This window comes from Epinephelus moara, chromosome 3, assembly GCF_006386435.1.
Source record: "Epinephelus moara isolate mb chromosome 3, YSFRI_EMoa_1.0, whole genome shotgun sequence".
Lineage (NCBI taxonomy): Eukaryota > Metazoa > Chordata > Actinopteri > Perciformes > Serranidae > Epinephelus > Epinephelus moara.
Window position 1 is genome coordinate 11,907,532 of NC_065508.1, and position 19,155 is coordinate 11,926,686.

The 19,155-nt window shown below is 42.0% G+C and overlaps 1 protein-coding gene and 1 long non-coding RNA gene across 2 annotated transcripts; both read right to left on the reverse strand.

The window, feature by feature from the left end:
- Positions 1 to 79: 79 nt before the first annotated feature.
- On the reverse strand, positions 80 to 3,357 carry LOC126386536 (trafficking regulator of GLUT4 1-like). The gene is made up of 3 exons (XM_050038937.1): positions 1,230 to 3,357; positions 904 to 1,030; positions 80 to 822 (listed from the first exon to the last, which is right to left on the reverse strand). Exons 1-3 carry the CDS (start codon positions 1,629 to 1,631, stop codon positions 809 to 811), a joined length of 543 nt encoding a protein of 180 aa, XP_049894894.1. The 5' UTR covers positions 1,632 to 3,357; the 3' UTR covers positions 80 to 808.
- Positions 3,358 to 4,516: 1,159 nt separating this feature from the next.
- Positions 4,517 to 14,310, reverse strand: LOC126386565 (uncharacterized). The gene is made up of 2 exons (XR_007569520.1): positions 13,963 to 14,310; positions 4,517 to 5,089 (listed from the first exon to the last, which is right to left on the reverse strand). It is a non-coding gene; the product is annotated as an uncharacterized LOC126386565 (long non-coding RNA).
- Between the last annotated feature and the right edge of the window lie 4,845 nt (positions 14,311 to 19,155).

Below are 19,155 nucleotides of genomic sequence, written 5' to 3' on the forward strand. Positions count from 1 at the left end.
CAGTATAAATGTATAAACATCAACATCAGAGTGCCAAGAACAGTGCATACAGGGAAAAACAACCCCATTCATATCTTGCAGTATATTGTAGACGTAATGAGGTGCAGAGATCCAGGCAGTTCAGTGGAGTCCGAACAGGAGTCAGTTTATCATAATAGCACGCAAAGCAAGGTATCACACTATGACTGCAGCAGGGCGTTGTTGTGATAAACGTACATGAGTTTTAAACTTGATGTAAACAGTGTATGAAATCAGTATATACATCCTCCCACAGTCAATCAGTACTTTGTTGCAAATGTTAAGAGAAACAGGGCAGGCAGTGGCGGCATGACAGACTAGAGATGCACTGAGTCCTTTTGTTTTTGTCTGACTACATGAGGCTGTTTTTATTTATCACAACATCACGTACAAATCATGTGTGTTCTTTAGTCTTTAGGACATCTTCTTATCTATTGATGCCATTTTTTTAATAAGCAGTGCCATCCAATTGTCTGTGTCAGGCAGGCGTGTACCTCAGTGCAACACTAGTTTGGACTATGAGTAGTTAAACTTTCTGATGATCCGACTCTGCAACTGTGTGCAGCCTTCTTTTTTCCTTCCTCTTGTTCCTGAGTTTGTGGGGTTATTGGCCATGAGTGTTGCCAGACAAAGAGAAACGGCCCGCAACTTCTTAGAGTCTCTTCAGCTTGTTTCCAACTAAGATTTTGTGCTTTTTCATCTTCAAAACGACATTCATCCTCCTCCTCCTCCTTCTCTCCTCTGTGCAAATTTCAGATGAAGTCAAAGGACACTCCTTCCATCCCACAGTTCAATTCTGCATCTCTGAGAAGCAGAGAAAAAGAGAAATTAAGAATCACAGCTTTGCACTTTGGAGTGTGTTTGTTGTGTCTCTTTCTTACATACCTATTGTCAATACTATGAAGATGATGACAGCCACACCCAGCAGCATCGCCAGACAGCTGAGCACCATAGACAGACGCCCATACTTTCTTGCTCCTTCAATATCTCCTGTATGGAGAACAGACCTCGACTAATGGGAAAGGAAAATGAAGGAGATGATCAGCTATGAATTATTTAAAGGTAGCTTGAGCAAAACACCTGTAGTGTTTAAAGGCTTACAACTGTCTTCAGAGTATACCCAAGCATCAGAAGCACATAGAAATAATAATAATAATCCACAATGTGTTACTATGAAGGAAATTAAAGCTGTAAATGAATGCAACACTCACCACATGTGCATACCACAAGGCGCATATGTTGAGCGGCACGGCGGGGCAGAAACAGGACATCACGGCGAGCCAGAGGTAACTCGGGGGTACGGACCCGGGCGGCACCGGGGAGGGCAGCGGCCCCAGGCTGAGACGGGACAAGGATTTGGGTGGGGTCGCCAACTGCCCAATGGAGCCCGACTTTAGCGGCAATCTGTGTCCGTTCTGGTCCGCATCCAGGGACCGGACGCTCCCTCTGATGTTAAGGGAGAAGGAGTCGGACGGTTTGATGTTGCTCTGCCCGGTGGGCTCGGTGGTCGCGGCGCTCAGAAGCTTCTCAGTGTCCTGGAAGTCGGTGGGATTGGAAACTTCCCTCTCGCCGAGGGCGCTTTTCCCAAAGGCAGCATCAGTGTTGATAGCCATCACTGAGAGATAAGAAACCTCCAATTCTTATAATCTGTGTGAGCGAGCCGCTTTCCTGTGGATGGAGATGCTGAAGAGTCGTCCTTCAGATGTTCTCCATGGGGGGTCATTAGATTAAATATTATAAATTCAGAGAGCCTAATACCTTCAAGGCAACCTATTTAATTAAGCAAGCTAACTCCATCAAAATGCCTTATTGATGAGCGAGATGTTATTGATGTCTGAGTCCCTCTCGCGTTTAGTTGGCGGTGAGCGTCCGGACGCACGCCTTGCCTTTTACCCCCCCACCCCCACCCCACCCTCTCTATTATGTAGTGAGGTATTACCGCATCCCTTACATCTCCACAGCACATCCCCAGTGTCTTAGGCCTACTTATGCACCCGTCGAGGCGTGTGACAATGCAAAAACAACAATTAAACCTCCTTTGAAGTGAACGCGAACGGTGCGTAAAAGCTTTCCATTTACGCGCGGGGGCATCAGCTGGATCAGCATGTAGGACACCGCACAGGGTGTATAAGGGAGGGAGACAGAGAGAGATGGAAAGGGAGTAAGGTGGACCCTGTGAACCACAAGCCTCTCAACGCATGCACGCCCTGCTGACTCAGGTCCTCCTGTAAAGTCATATTCTGCCATTTTTAACACGAACCTCAGTCTGTCTCAGGAATTCAGACTTTAAATTTGCACCATGAAACTTTCTCTTCCCTTTTTTTCCCAGCTTATTTAAAGTCACAAATAACTGGTTAAACTACATATTTACTTGTTGGCTAATTTATGTATATATTTCTGTTTTATCCTGCCTATATTTAAAACACTAAATGTATTTGTCAGCTTTCTTTAGTGATAGCAGATCAAGATTTTACACACAAGACAACATCAGTTTAGAAAATATTAGTGGTGAAGTATTCAGATGTCCTTCTGGTGTGGCAGTAGCACTACTGCAATACGAAAATACTCAAAATGTACTTTTCAAAAGTAAAAGTGCTGATAATGCAAAAGCACAGTGACGCCTGTGAGTGCTGTAGCTGGTAAAGGTGGGGTTAAGTTTTATCATTATATAGCCTATAGCTGGGTAGTGTAATGTATAACAGCACATCATACTGTACGTACTCATGTTTTGTGAAATATTTATCTGTAAAGCAACTAATTGCATTTAGTGTAGTAAAAACTACTTTATTTCTCTCTTAACTATAATGGAGCAGGAATATAAAGTGCCATTAAAGGGAAATAATTAAGTAAAGTGCCTCAAATTTGCACTGTAATAATTACACCCCACCACTGGAGAATCAGATGCATTATGTTCGATTAACAACCCAGTGGTGTATGAAGTCGTTAAAAGTGGCTCCAGCAAATAAAACTGTACTAACTGTAATGCACTGGGCCTGCCTGTTAATTAAATAACCAGTTTTTCCTACTTATAAAAAGTAACACTTCATATCCTGTGTATAGTTTTATTATAATGGATAAGGGAACTATCCATTAATAATGATTCAACTCCAATCAACTGAGAACTCATCACAAGTTTTGTACAATTTTCATCCACATCAGCAATAATCCAGTCTGACTATAACAAGACTCTATAGCGCCCCCAGCCGTGTGTCAACATTAGCTTTGCAAGAGATTATACCGCCATCTAGCGGCGACTTTGAGGAAACTGCATCAAGACCCTGACGATAAAGGTTGAAGGTTAAAGAGTACAGAAACTCAAGTTTAAGATTATTTTCCTTAAATTAGAGATATATGTGGAAGCAAGTACAAGACATAAGCATTTGAATTTTAACAAAAAAAAAAAAAAAAAAAAAGCTGCACTGCCTATGTTGTGTGGCCGGATGTTGCTATTTTCTATAAGATTTTTCTGATCGTGACCTGAATTATTGTGTTGTTGTTGTTGTTGTTTTCTATACTTCTGAAACTTTAATGTTTTGGAGCTGAATTTGTGAACATTGGAAAAATATATTCAAATCTAGCATCTGAAATTGCAAATCAAGAATTTTATTTATTTATTTATTTATTTCACAAGGGTGGAATCAGAAATAATATAATAAAATAAAATAATAATAAAAATAACACTTGGTCTTCAAAGAAAAAAAAATCAATGATATTAATTTAGTGGTGTTTATATTTCTACAATTATTCAGTGGCTGTTAAAATTCAAATGCTTATATTTCCTACTTACTTCCATATCTGTCCTTGTAATGTTCTAATAATCTGTGTTAACAGAATATTGATTCTATTATTTATCCAGTTTGATGTGTTTTTTCTTGGCGGTTCAAACCAACAAAGCTCAATCACATCTGTAAAGAACGATGCTGAATGCACTGAGCATTTATCTTGAGAAAACATGTTCATTTGGCTGTTTTATAAACTGACAACACAGAATAAAAAAAGTTTCCTTTATTAAACTAATGCAGCATACAGTAATAAAGTAAGAGTTTAACCCACTTACATGATTATAACATAACAAGCACTGCAGTGTGTATTATTTTATTATACAGATTATTTTACATACAGTGGGTTATCTTACCCTCTCCTCAGTCTCGAAAAGTTTGTAGTCCATGAAGGAATCCTTGGAGCAGACACTGGGTGTTATTTTTTCACCCTCTGGATTCACATCTTAACGATCTAACTGGATTCACGCAGTCCTCCTGACTAAATGTCATGTTGTTGACTCGTTAATGTGAGAACAAACACCACACTCAGGAGTTATTGCATATCCGAGGACAATTTTACATTTAAAGAGCATCTCAATTTACTCTGATCTTTCTCGCTCCCCTTTAATGGGATCACCAGGGACTTGAAAGTTAAAAGGGATGAGTGTGATACATTTTTGCATACATCTATTGTGTGCCTCTTTGTGTGCGTGTTGTTATTTTTGGACAGGAGAGCCTTCGGTGCTGGAATGTCTTTTATTGTCCACAGTGTGCAGTTTTGTCCACAACAATAAAGCAGCAGTCTGAGAAAATATTTTGTTCTTTATTGTGAGCGAAAAGCACATCATAGACAAACTATAAGCAGGTTATTGTGGACCACAAAATAAACATTCTGTATTGACTGAAGTGAAATAAAGCTTACATGTGATTAACACAAGAACATAAACAATGGGGGCTCAAATCTGTCCGGTTATTAAAGTCCAGCCTGACTGCTGAGCGTGTGAAACACCGCCTTCCTTAGTCCTCTTCCCAGCAACCCTCGTCCGCTTCCTCTTCTTGAGTCATCCGGGGCAGGGCTGACCAGAGCAGTTCTTCAGCTGGCAGCTTTAGCATGTGTACAGGAACATAAAGCTTGCCAGTGAAGAACTGCTGTGTGTCAGCCATTTGGGGCCAAGGGTGAGGGACTGCTGGGAGTCAGCCAGAGAGCGTGAGAGTACAAACTAGACAGCCTGGAGTGATGGACGGCCCGCTTTAAAGGCACAAATAGTGACTCCTTCTCCTTCCTTCGTCTGCTTTAGGTGCACATGTTCCTGCAGAAAGAGAAGAAAAGATCGTTTTAACTTCCCCTCTAAACTCCCTGCTCCGGTAGCGTGGGTATGAGGTGGCCTGAAGCCAGTCACACACGTACAGTAAGTGGGTGCAGTCGAGCCACTGAGTGTGCAATCAGCTGTGAGTAAGTGGGTGAAATGAGCTGATATGTACGAATGACTGGGGAGATGCACACAAGATCATGCGTCAGATTACCAGGAGGGGTACACGCATCAGCTGCTCGGCTCTGCCTCTGCACGTTAGACGGTGCCAGCGAGAAATTCTTAGATATTCTCTTTAGTTGTGATGCTCAAAATCACAAACCGGCCTCCTTTTTCTTTCTTTTTTTTTATGTCAGTTACCGTGGTTACAAAGCATGAGCGAGAGGCGATGAAGAGGAGTAGACAGCCTCTACATGAAAGCAGAGATCTTGGAATCCTCTCAGAAGTCAAAAGTACAACTTGTTTTTGAAGTCTTAGTTAATAAAGTGAATGTTTGGGGTGTTTCCCAGAGAGAAAACCTGTAGCTGCACCCCATCTATGTTTTCTACATGTTGAAGCTTGTAAGTGTTTCAAAACACACTTTGTATAAGTCTGACTAAGTTGCAAGTTTACATGTAGCTACTGTTCGGGTGAGTTAAGTTGTTCTGTTATAGGCAGGCAGAATTCTCCAACTGAAGGCTACTGACATGGTTACAGAGAAAAGATAATTAAATATGTATACGGTCAGAGTATTTTACTAATGGAAAGAATGTATTTTCTTAAAACTAGGCTGCCTGTTCATTAGAGAGGTGCAAATACTTAGAAAAATGGGCGTGGCATTTGCTTTTCAGGCTTCCCATGGTCATGGAAAACCTGGAAAAGTCATGGAATTTCACCATGTTATTTTTCAGGCCTGGAAAAGTTATGGATTTAGAAAAAATCATTTAAAGTTTTGGAAAGCTCATGGAATTTTGTTGTTTGTAATGACATTAATTGTTACAGTAATCTTCCAGGGTTAACCTTCCATGTAATGTAGAGTAATGGCAAATTTATTTTCTGTAAATTAGCCATTGACATAACGTAGCTCTAACATGTGCCAATTACTGCACGATATATCGTTTCGGCATTGACATTGTGATGCACAACAGTCACATCAAATGACGTGCAATGTCAAGTAATGCCAGTTGACTCAAACAACATATGTGATGCTTGACACAAACGGAAAACTTGCATGGTTCTCATTTTCCATGACTTATATGGCCAAGCCTTTTTTTGTTAAGGGAAGCAAAACTCTCCCGCGTGTGTGTGTGTGTGTGTGTGTGTGTGTGTGTGTGTGTGTGTGTGTGTGTGTGTGTGTGTGTGTGTGTGTGTGTGTTAAAGTACCATAGCTAAACCGGCAAGTGCAGCAGACACAGTGAAGTGCAGATCTGAAATGAAAATTTTATTTAAGTCATGGAATTTTTTTTGAAATTTTGTCCATGAAAATGTGTAGACAAAATTTCCCTAGCTTTTGCTAAAGAGGTAGAAAATCTACAACTACCAGAATGCACTGCACCACACCAATAAACACTCCTGCTGGTGGGTGGCATCATGCAAGCTTGGCCGTTTTGACATAGGAAACAATATGGCGGCTGGCGAGTTAGCTAAAATATGTTTCTGAAAACATCTGAGGCCAGAAACAGGCTACACAGTCAGAAACTGTTAAGACTGTTTGATTGGAGTTTGGTCTGAGTTTGAAACAGAGAGAGGGGCAGCTGAGCTCTCTTTCCAACAGCTTCTATACTTTCTGTGTCTGTGGTGGCAGACATACATGCAGAAGTACAATCTGTAGTTCGCGCAACAACCCGAAAGCAGGGCCCTCAGGAACACTGCTCAGCCTTGCTTCCAATTTTTCCCAGTGGCCAATCACTTTGCAGCAAAAAATCCCCTGCGGCCCAAAAAAACATTTCTCTATAGACCATCTTTATAAAAATGACCTCTTTAAAACTGGTGACAGGACATCTCAAACTGCAAACAAGGTCATTTATGACTCTTTTTATTATGAATTTTTCATCCATGGAGGTTTTATATTTATAAAACTTTCCTCAAGATGAGAAAAGCAATTTAAACATCCCTGACATCATCACCAGTTGGAGAAGCACTACTGCGCATATGAAGTGTACCTCATACTGCTGAAGTGAACCAGGAAGCTAGATTTTTTTTTGTTTGTTTGTTTGTTTTTTGCATATGCGCCACGCACGCATTAGACTGAATAGGCACCATTTTGGGATTTAGTATCTGGTTAATATACATCTGTGCCCTATGGCCAGTGAAACTCTGCTAGATTTGAGCTTAGACTTGAGCAGAGAGATGTGGGTGGTGGTAAAATCGAAGGAAGTTTACCACAGTTCATTTAGACATGTAACCCACATTGTTATGACACAAAGCTGGATGAAAATCAGCAACGTATCTCTTTGATTGTGTCTAAACTAAAGCAAGTTTATTACACCTGTCAAACGAATGACAGTCCCACCAACTGAACTTTGTGCTGTACTTATTATCAGATAGCATGCTAACATGCTAAACTAAGATGGGGAACACTGTAGGTTAAACCTCAAACCTGCTACATGTCAGCATGTTAGCATTGTAAGCACAAAAATGTTTTTTTGCAGTAATTTACTTTTTACATAGCGTAGCCGCCACCTGCTCCAAGAACTTGAATGTTAAAGTACACATGTGTAGAATTAATGTGATTTACCATAAAATGAGCAAATAATCCTGTTATTTTTCATCACAGAAATAAACCATCAGTGGCTAAATTAGAGATATTTTCTGTAGTTTTACATAAATTGTATGTAATTATAAAAAGTGTTAAAAAAATTCTAACAATTTGACGTTTGTTTTTCTTTTTTCATTTTTCTCTCTATTTCCTGTTTGACTGTTGATCGAAACACACAATGCTTACCTGACTTACACTCCAACACTTAGCTTGCCAAACCAGACCTTAAGGTGTGAATATTGTTTGTAGCTGATGTAGGAAAATAAACAGTTTACTGTTAACTGCATGTAAAACAAATAAAACGTGCACAGTGAGGTTACTGCAGACTGACCACACGTTAAGCTAAAACAGGTCTGTGCTTTTCTCGTCTTCAAAGAATGTAATCTTGTGGTGATCTCGAGATATTGAAGACATGCTCCACTTCTGTGGCTGACGATGAGTAACACATGCTGTACATTCCTGCAGTAAGGAGAACCAGAATAATCTCAGGTATTTGAGTGTCCTGCGGCCTGTAGACTGAGCACAGCAGGGGGGGTCAATAAGACTTATGAACATTTCACAGACACCGCTGCGGGGAGAAATCATTTTGTCTCACACTTGGTTTGGATTTTACTTCAGAATCGTTCCGAGAAGTCCAGAGAGTCATTTCTATTCAGACATATAACTGTGATCAATATGAAATATAAACAGGTTATACAAGGAAAAACACCAATACGATTATCCTCCACCACCTGGCAAATTTATCTACATGACAAATGTCAGTGTTGATGAGTCAGCACACAGAGGCCTGTTCTAACTTGTCACGGGTGTGCTCTGAAAAAAGTATCCACAGTCAAATCTACTACTCTTATCTTTTTTAAAACCACTAAAAGAAATCTGTCAGTGCTGCGTCAGAATTAAACTCGTGTCCCAATCAAATCACAGGCTCATAAATCTTCTAAACTCAAGCGTTGAGAGGTTTTAATTAGTGAGTCGTGTAACTGATCACTGGATTGTGGTGGTGGCTTTTCCAAGCAGAACTAAACCAGCTTGCTCTGTCGTCAGCTACAAATCTCCACACCCCACACTTATTATTTTGTAAATAGTTTTTTTATTTGAAAGGTAACATGCAATGGCATTTAAACTTGGCTGGTGTCACGCACTGTGAGCCACTTTGAGCTGTTGCTTACGTCATGCGTACCGCAAAAAAGTTTCCTCCCGGTTTGCTTCCACTTTTTGTGGCTGCATTGCACATGTGTCTTACTGTCTCGTTCCAAGATGCATGCACATGAAAATGGCTTTCCTCGACTCTTAAAAAGTTTTACAAACATTAAAATTCATAAGGTTAGCAAAGCCTATATTTTTCAAATTTATTGACATCATCTCCTGGATATGATGACAAAGCTCTGCGTAACAATAATAATACGACCCCAAATCACTGAGATGTCGATTTGCACCGGACTAATATAACCACGTGATCTGTGTTTGTAAAAATATGGTAGAGAATTTGTAGTGGAATTTTTACTTGGCAGATTTGCTTGGGATTAAGATCACAGATGACCTCTGCAGTTATTAGAAATGACTGAAGGTCCCCAGGTTAAAGAGAATAGGCTGAATTCAATCCAAGTCTGGCAGTGCGGCAATCAGCTGCAGAGTTTTGCGGCATTATGGGAGTGTCACTTAAATGGCTCTTTTGTGAGGGAGTGGAGGTTGGAGAGAAAGCCAGTTTCCCCATCTCAGCTGAGTCTTTGGAGAATTTGTTCATGTTGGATTTAAAGATCTGTAGAAATCCTTTTGATTATCATTTATATCATTTCAAGACACGTGCACACAAAGCAAGTGCTCTATTTTGTGGGACACATACTTTATTTCTTTCAGGCACTATAATATTTAACCACAAAAAGTGTTACTTGCTCCCGTGGACTGTGAACATCTTGCTGTCTGAACGCCGGTTATGTGATTGGCCACCAAGCGTGACATCAGGTTACATTCCTCCAAAATGTCAATCTGTCTCAACTTTTCGCTGCAGGCTGCTGCATCTTTCAGTCCCCCTGGGCTCCCAGCACCGCAGCACTGACGCACTACCCACATTTAAATGATTGGGAGAAGTACCGTTTCTGCTGCTGGTCGGATATTGAGAGAATGCAGCCTTACACTGAAAACACACCAGGCAGCTGCAAAGTGCGGCTCAATGCAATAATTACACCTTTCTGTGGCTGGAAGGTGTGTTCATGTGTTCATGTCACAGGAGTCACAGATTACTGATTGGCTGCGGATATTCTCAAGCCGCAAGTAGCCACTAAGAGTTAAACTGCCGCCAGTTTTTAGTTTGGCCGCACTTCACCGCAGCATCAAACGGTCACAGCTCGGAGTAGCCGCTGTAGCTTTCTGTAGACACTGCATGGCAGCTTGCTGCAGGCCGCACTTCGCTATGGCTTGGTGTGTTTTTGGTGTTAAGAGACAACAGCCATGCTGGCACCACGATGCTATGAGCTAATGCGAACATGCACAATGACGATGCTAACATGCTGATGTTTAGCAGGTTATATGTTCGCCATGTTGTGTGTTGGCATGCTAACACACTAAACACAAAGTGTAGCTGAGGCCGATGGGATACCATTAGTTTTGTAGTTATTTGGTCTTAAACCAGAGTGTAGGACAAATCTTGACTTGATGAAGCGCTGGATGAAAAGTTACAAGATCATCAAAGTTATTACAATTCATCCTGGGGTCATGGATATCTGTAGCAGATTTAATGGCACTCCATCCAACAGTAACTTAGATATTGGAACAACATGGTGGACCATCCCTCCCTTGCCTAGAGACACGCAGCTAGAATGACTGATAAAATAAAATTTGAAGTGTAGGCTAAAAAGTGGATCTTTAGCAAAAGAAGGCCATCATTCAGCACGTCAGTATCATGAAGTGAACACCGCCCTCCTCCCCCACACAGGCCGCACTCCTGCCAGTGTTGGTGTGAATGAAGTCAGGGAGGAGGACGTACAGTACAAGTCCTCGGGCCACACACAGGACCGCTGACAGCCATAACTGTCGACCATGGCTGCCACAACCTCAAACTGAAACTGAATAAGATATTTGTTCCATAGCGTGCCATTCCCTCCATAAACAGTGACTCTGTATCTTTATGTTCACAATGACGGGCAGTGTTGAGCCCCCGACTCTGTTGCTGTGCCACCCTTTCCCATAACTCTTCTTCTTTTTGAGTCTTTCCTTACTTGTCTGTCCTCTCCACCCTCTCTGTCTCTCTCTCGGTCAGATCAGACTGTCCTGCATTCCTCACATTCCAGCTGCGTATGTTAGAAATTCCATCCGGCTGCTGTGGGCTCGCACAGTCTCTTCCACTCCTCCTTTTCCATCCCTCTATCCTTCACCCATCTCCTCTCTATCTACATCTGGTCTGCACCGGACGAGGCGGACGTGGCTTCACTGTCAGGTTCACCCTCACCTTCCCTCTGCCTGCCTTTTTTTTTTGTCTACCTCCCCCTCTCCTTCTCTTTCTCTCTCTGGCTTTATCCGAGCGAGGGAGTCAGACAGAGCCACATGACAGCCAGTGTGGAAGGCCTTGAGACAGGCTTTTATACAAGGGGCAACAGTGTAAAAAGAGATAACACACAGTCTAATACACAAAAGACTGAGCTTATCTGGGACGTGCATTCTCTGCCACAACAGGGTGGATAAGAAAGAGGAAAGACACACTGGAGCGGAGTCGGCAGGATGTGCGTGTCAGAGAGAAAGAGGTATGACGGTGTGCAAACAGGAGGGTGTGAATGAACCATATACAATGCAAGGAGGAATTATTCACGTTATTGAGCTCTAGCTGCAAGTACAAGAGCGGATTTATTCATCCAGAGAGCTTGAATGTTACAGACAAAGATCAATAATAAAAAAAAAAGATAAGATGCTAACAAGTAAAAGCAGCAGGAAACAAAAAAGGGCGTTATGATGGAGCGTGGGTCGGACCTCTCTCCACACAAGCCCACTCATTTGACCTTTTTATGTTTAGGGTCATGATTTTGTCTGAGAATCCCACATGAGGTGACGAGATAAGATACCTCAATTATCTGTTTGACTGAGCATTGACGCAGACCAAGGAAATATGTGAAGAACTGCAGCATGAAATGACAGCGTCACAGATATGCATACTGCTGCTACACCTCTGTGAACGGTAACACGCGATAATTAAATGTTTTATTACATATCACTCCAGGTGCATTCCTCTGCTGTGGGTGGGGCCCAGTTGGAGAGAGTTTACTGCCCCAGATTGCAGTCTGCAATATAGACTGATCATTTTAGACTGGGAATGGGGACAAAGACAGGGAAAGGGCGGTGGCTTTGGCAACACGCTGATCATAGTGCAGAGAGCCTCTTCTTATGCTCTGCTGCAAGCTGTTTGCATGACTGTAAAGGCTATCTGACTTTAACCCTGAGATCAGTACAAATGAAGGGTGTGTTTTACTTGCTCAGAGAAATAGCTGAATGCCATTCTGATTTCATGACATCCAGGGAGATGGTAATGTGCGGTATGAGGCCTGTAAGCCTGTCCTCAGGCAGTCTGTGCCATTTTGTTTGAAAGAACTGGATTTTTTTTTCCTCTAAATGAACCTACATAACACATCCCTTCTTGCCCCATCCTCCCTTGACAAGGCACGCAATAGGAATGAAGGGTGTAACCCAAGTTGAGCAAGATGGCTTCACTTCTGCAAATGTAGGCAATAAAACAAGCGCTGCTTATTTTGCCTGGATGCAGGACAAACGACACATGTAGTCAAGATGAGCTGCTTTTTAACTGACACCCTGTCATTGCCATGTGATCCTCATTGACAGGGTGGCTTATGTCACACTCCAGGGTTGCAATGGCACAAATGTAGCTCGTGACACAGCCTATTGCGCATTCCTACCGGCACACTGAACTCTGGCTGTACAATTATGTAAGACAGGCTCCATCGATGGAACATTCACTACAGCAAGCTTCCCCCCCCTCCTAACCATGATCCTAGAGAAAGACTACTCATACATTACTGCACTTTGCTTTTAAAATGTTTCATAGAAGTGTAAAAGACCATACAGAATTGTACAGAAATGAGCTGAGGAAACACGGAGGCCTAAATACTTTCTTACGTCACCTGCTTAAAGAATGTGTTACTGCTCCTTACAAACATCTACAGTAATTTACAAGTGTTTATATCTTTTATTTGAATAAGGATCTGCCAGATGACTGCTGGTGTCACTGCATTTCTGAGAAATGACTCGGTGCTAGTTATCTTCCTGATTTTCACCTATCCCCTACTTGAGCACAGGCTTTTTCCTTGGCCTATTATGAACTCAGCAAATTTGAAGGGGCTTTGAATGCTGACACTTTTTGACACGTTTGGATTACATAAATGCAGACCTCACCGCTTGCTATAGCCTGTAAGTCCAACGTTTGACAGTAATGTGCTCTCAAATGCCTAAATGAATTCTCTGGAGGCTTTGAGTACAAGTTTCCTGATTTCCTAAATGTGGCCATTACACGTAATGGGTTTAAATATAATTTAAAAACACATCTGGAAATATTTTAGCACCGATAACGTGCAGTCTGCCTGCCTCTGCTGGGTTTTCTGTTCCAATCTGTGTTAATGTAGGCATAATTCTGACTTTATAGCACATTTCAAGCAGCACTACAGCTGCTATCAGCCTTAAAATAACTGCATGAGCAGATACTCCATGCAGCACTTTAACAAACTGTGTCAATCATCTAAATGTTGATTAAATGTTTGCAGGAGCTGGAAGGTTGTGGTCAAATATCTAGGCTGCCCATAATTCATACCAGCTCCTCTGTGTCAGTGGGCCTTCAACGGTATAATATGATCTTCATGACACACAGACAGGCCTTCAGCCAGAACTCCTATAACATCAAATCTATATCCTCGACAATCTGACGACGCCAAATTGTGCAGAAAGCCGCCGCTGTAAAGCAGAAATCAGACCTGGAGAGGTGAATTTTACCTACTTGTATAATGTTAAGGACTGGTTTCCCAGTTGCCGTTTCAACGCAAACTGGGTCATCAAGCCGCCACAGGCTAAATCAGGCTGACAGGAAGAAGCGTTTAGCCAGCAGAAACACACAGACAGCCTCACAGCCAGTAATACGCCCCACCTTGACCACCGGCCGGGTCGCTCCTGCGCGGCCAACCCATCTGGACGGTCCAGCGGAGTTCAGGCTGCCTCGCCCACTGCTCCGGCGGAGTCCTGGACCTTCAGCAGGGCGTGTCGTTGACTGTTTGTTTGTTTCACATCCGCGATATAAAACGGTTTGGCAGCATTTATATATCTGGTGGTGGAGCTGGTGGTGAGCCTACTTTTCTTTGCAGCGCAGCAGCAGTGGAGGACGCAGCGCAGGACTTCAGCCCCTTTTACACAACTCCTGCCCCAGTCCTCTCTCTCTCTCTCTGCCTCTCTCTCTTTCTCTCTCTCTCTCACACACACACACCCAAGTCAGACACACACCCGGCTTCCCACTCCGATCAGCTGGCAGCGTAATGACGTAGCAGCCACGAGAAGCGGACGTCAGAAGCTGCACGGATCTGACGTGTGCACGCTGCGTGCAGCCCGTGAGGCAGCAGAGTGACCTGTTAATAATAACTCACACACACAAACACATGAACAAAGTTTAATCAGAGGCTCAGGATGTGAAACAACGTGTCTGTCTTATTCGATTAGAAAGTATCTAAAAAAAAAGATTGAATTAATGTGGAAAGTTTGACGGCAGGAGAGAGGCTTTGAAAAGCACATGTAAAATATGGTAAACGTGGCAGTTTGTCTATATGAAGAGGTTTTACTGTAAATGTATGAGTCATTTATTTATGTTGAACAACAAAGAAAGACACTAAGAAAATAAAACACAGCTCAGTTTGCTAAGTTTGGCAATGTTCCTCCTATAATATCTATCTGAAGTTTACCAGTTTTAGTCAATATTAGCCCCAGACCAAAAATGCTGCATAGCAATAAAATCCTTGAGTGTTAAAGGAACAGTGTGTAAGATTTAGGGAGGTTCAGAGGCGTCTAGCAGTGAGGATTGTAGATTGCAACCAGCTGAAACTTCTGGGGAAGGCTAAGCTTTAGATCTACATGCCAACCCTCACCTGTGGTCATGAGCTCTGGGTAGTGACCGAAAGAATGAGATCGCGAACACAAGCAGCCGAAATTTGTTTCCTCTGTGGGGTGGCTGGGCTCGGCCTTAGAGAAAGGGTGAGGGGCTTGGACATCTGTTGGGAGCTCAGAGTAGAGCCGCTGCTCCTTCATGCCGAAAGGGGTCAGTTGAGGTGCTTTGGGCATCTGATCAGGATGCCTCCTGGGCGCCTCCAGCTGGAGGTGTTTCGGGCACGTCCCACTAGTTGGAGGCCCCGGGGTAGACCCAGACAACCTGGAGGGATAACATATCTCATCTAGCTTGGGAACAAGATGTAATTTCGGAAGGACTTTCCAACGCTCTCATTGTGGGGGTCAACATTTAAAAGATTCTAGAAAAGTTTTCTGACAAAGCAGCTGTTGATGTTTCAGTTTGAACTTGCAACTAACTGCACAAACACTGTGTTAAGACTGCAAATGAGTCTGCAAATGGCCTCCAGAGACATCAGCAGGTCCAGATGAACGTGTTACCCTCTCAACAGTGATGCACACGGACACTCACACACACAGCAAAGACTGTAAGGCCGGTGTCCTTTTCGCAGTCTCTCTCTCTGCTGTGAACCTGAGCCTGTCACTCTGCAGCTTTAAGGTTGCTGCAGTTTGAGAATCTGCTTCCTCACTGTCACCTGACACACACAGCAAATCCTCACGAGACCAAACCCGCTGTCTCATTCCTGCGTCTTCTCCTTCCTCTGCCTGTTTTGTAACAACTTTATGATTTTTCCCCTCCTGAATATGAGAATTTGAATATGATTTAATAAGAAATAAAACCAGTCTCATGGATATGGACGTTGTGTCTGTGGAAATGTCAGCTACTCCATTTTTACTCCATTGCAAGCTGATAACCTTCATATCTTTCTGATTCAGCCACAACGTCCTTTTTAGGCATTGGTGGAGGTGGAAGTCATTATGAATCAGTGCTCATCATTAAAACACTAATAGGCAACATTATGTATGATCAGTATTGAAAATAAAGGACAGACAGTTCATTGTATCACTCACAGTGTTGTTTGGTATGAGTAGCTTATTGCCTCCAAAAATGTGCCCTTCACTATTTTCACAGCCTGCTGTGTAATATTTGGGAATCTTTTGTTATGAACTCATCAGTAAAATACTTGGTTAAGGTCACAAAAACATTCACTTATTTTAGGTACTAATTCGGCCCAAAGAATAAATTATACTTGGAATTTGTGACTCAGTAACCTGCTTCACCATTTAAGCATGGGCGGGCTATGAGACAATGGACCCCTGGGCACAGATAAACAAAGGACCCCATCACCTCTCCTACACAGGTGGAACACACACAGACTTTGTGGTGGTTTTGCATCTCTCTGTAGTCATTATACATCTTTTTGTGGTTTTATGTCACTTTGCAACCCGGTCTCACTCCAAAGTCGTCGAAATCTGGCAGTTGAGCAGTGACTTGCAGGGTCAGACACTGACGAAAAAAGCCACCCTCTAATGTTGGCATGATGCGCGGTCGGTTGCTGTTGTGGTTGAATGGTGCTTGGCGGCCTCAGGGGGAGACACAGTGGGACAAGAATGAAAGTTAAGGTGGCAAAACTCCAAGGAGGAAGGGTGGCAGGGGTGGTGGATGGGTCCAACAACCACTGACTTCCACCTGAGAGAGTGGTGTTCGCGTCCCGTAAGATTATAAAGCCTATTCCTAAACTCAACCGTGTGCTTTCATTGTCTGAACTTAACCACGTGTTTTTGATGTTGAAGGAAAAAGAAACAAAGATTCACGTTGTTGTACCGATGTAGTGCATTTATTTTGAAAGAGACTGTATGTAAACAGTAAATTTCCTGTGAAAACTGAAGTGGAGGGGAGACCGGGGATGATTGTAACACTTTTTGTTTGAGCAAGTGTAACTCAGTGGGTTTTTTTGTTAGAGCTCTTAAATTTTATACGTGGTACCCATATTTGTCTGCTATAAATAACACACATTTTGACCTCTACTACACCATCACAGATTATGGAAATTAATGTCAAATACAAAGAGGTATATTGTTACAACGTACCCCAGTACCGGGGTGAGTTGTAACACTAGCAGGGGATGGATGTAACAATTAAATTATTGTGCTTAAAAAAGATTCACAATAGGCTAAATGTATTCAAGCACTTTAATGAATAATAAAGAAGGAACAATAAACTTGTAAGAATACAATAATTATGATATTAAAATAAACAGAAATGTATAACATAAATACAAAAATAAGTACAATAAAATAAATAAAAATATATAACATAAAATAAATAAAATCAAGAATAATAAATTATTAACCTGTGTGTGTGTGTGTGTGTGTGTGTGTGTTGTAGCCTGAATGAGGTTAACGTTTGAACAGCATTTTAACAGTTGAACAGTGAACACTTTCGAAGAGTTAATTGGCCAAACTGAGAGTGTTGCAACTATCCCTTTGTTACAACCATCCCCGGTCTCCCCTATTTTGAAAGAAGACAATGCATTTAACAGGCAGAACTTGACACGGCGTCCCAGAAAATCAACAACCAACGCACCCGGTGTACGTTTCACGTCTTATCTGGATGTGGAAAGTCCATGACCGAACGTCAATATGTGACGAGGTCGGGGTGAGAATGTGTTGCACTTTGTAGTCATTGTGTGTTTGTTGTGGTTGTTTTGCTAATACTTCTCACTCTGACATTTGGTCATGGAATTTCCATATCTAGATATGATGTGTAAGGTACCCTGGGTGTGTTGGTTGTTGACCTTCTGGGACGCCATGTCAAGTTCTGCCTGTTACATACATTGTCTTCCTTGAAAATACACTTACAGGCGCCGGCTTTTGACAACTTCAGAGTGAGAGGCTGGGTTGGTTTGCCCATTTTTGTAGCTATTTCGTCTCTTTGCAGTTCCCTTGCATCTCTTTGTGTTTTTTTTTTTGTTTGTTTGTTTGTTTCTTTGAGGTCATTTGGACAGTACATGTTGATTTAAATGACATTTGGCAAGTGAAGGCCAGGGGGCCCTGACACTTTAGGCACTTACTGCCACTCAAGATCTGTTGGTGTAATGATGTCTGCACCAGATGGAAAAGTATGCGTGTCACATCTTCCCACACTCACATAAAGACTGGATTGTGGGTCAAAGGTTGTGTGAAAATTAAACAAGTGTAAATGTGTTTGTGTTTTTGTGATACCCTGACAGACAACTTCTTTCTTTCTTTCTTTCTTTTAAGAAGTGGGCCTTTTAAAAAACACCTATATAATGTCTGTGTCTCTGTGAACTTTGTCACTATAGTGTACTGCATAAATAAATGTTACGTGTGCTCTCTGACTCAGCGTTATGATTTATCTTCTTTCTTCCTGTAGTTCTTACTGGAAGTGCTCAGATATGTGGGGGGGGAATGCAGAAGCAGGACAGACTTGTTTGAGCTCAGAGTTTGAGACTATTCTTAGCACTAGTGGGTGTATGTTTTAATAGCAGACAGAGCATAGCATCCAAATTTAGTCCCCAAGTAATTATTAGAGAGGATAAGTTGTGTTTTATACTTTAAAAGAGATTGTGCTTCAAAGAGTCGTATAAATTAACTTGTGTGTGTGTGTGTTTCTGTGTGTACATGCATGTGACTGAGGAACTGAGGAGTGCAGAGGAACCAGTGGCGGACTGGATTCTATGGAACAGGAATAGGGTGGAAACTCCCTGGGAAATACCAGGCTGCGCGCTGTGGATGTTGTCAGAGGCGACATGTAAATTCCCCGTGCAGCAATTTGAAGAACATGGTTTCATAAATAGTATCAAGTTTCTTGGACATCAGTGAAACACATTAGCACGCAGCTTTTTTCCCACTTAAACAAATCAGTGCATGAATGGTTTTTTTTCTCTTGATACAGAATTAAATACAGGAAATACTACTTATACTACTACTATCACTAATGGTAATAAGAACACTTTCAGGAGATTAAAGGACTACATCACCCACAAAACAACGTGCATTTTTGTAAAAAACAAACAAACAACAAAAGTGGACCAGTTTCACTTTAAATTCAGTTTTAAATAGCGAAGTGCTAATGCATGTGTTTGAGAAGTCTTGAGCCTACAAGGATAAATCCATATGTCTGCTGCATAGCGTGGAGGCATATGAAAGAAGCAAAATTTAAGGTGACACTGCATGAATTGATAAGCAAATGTTCATTTTGTGGGGT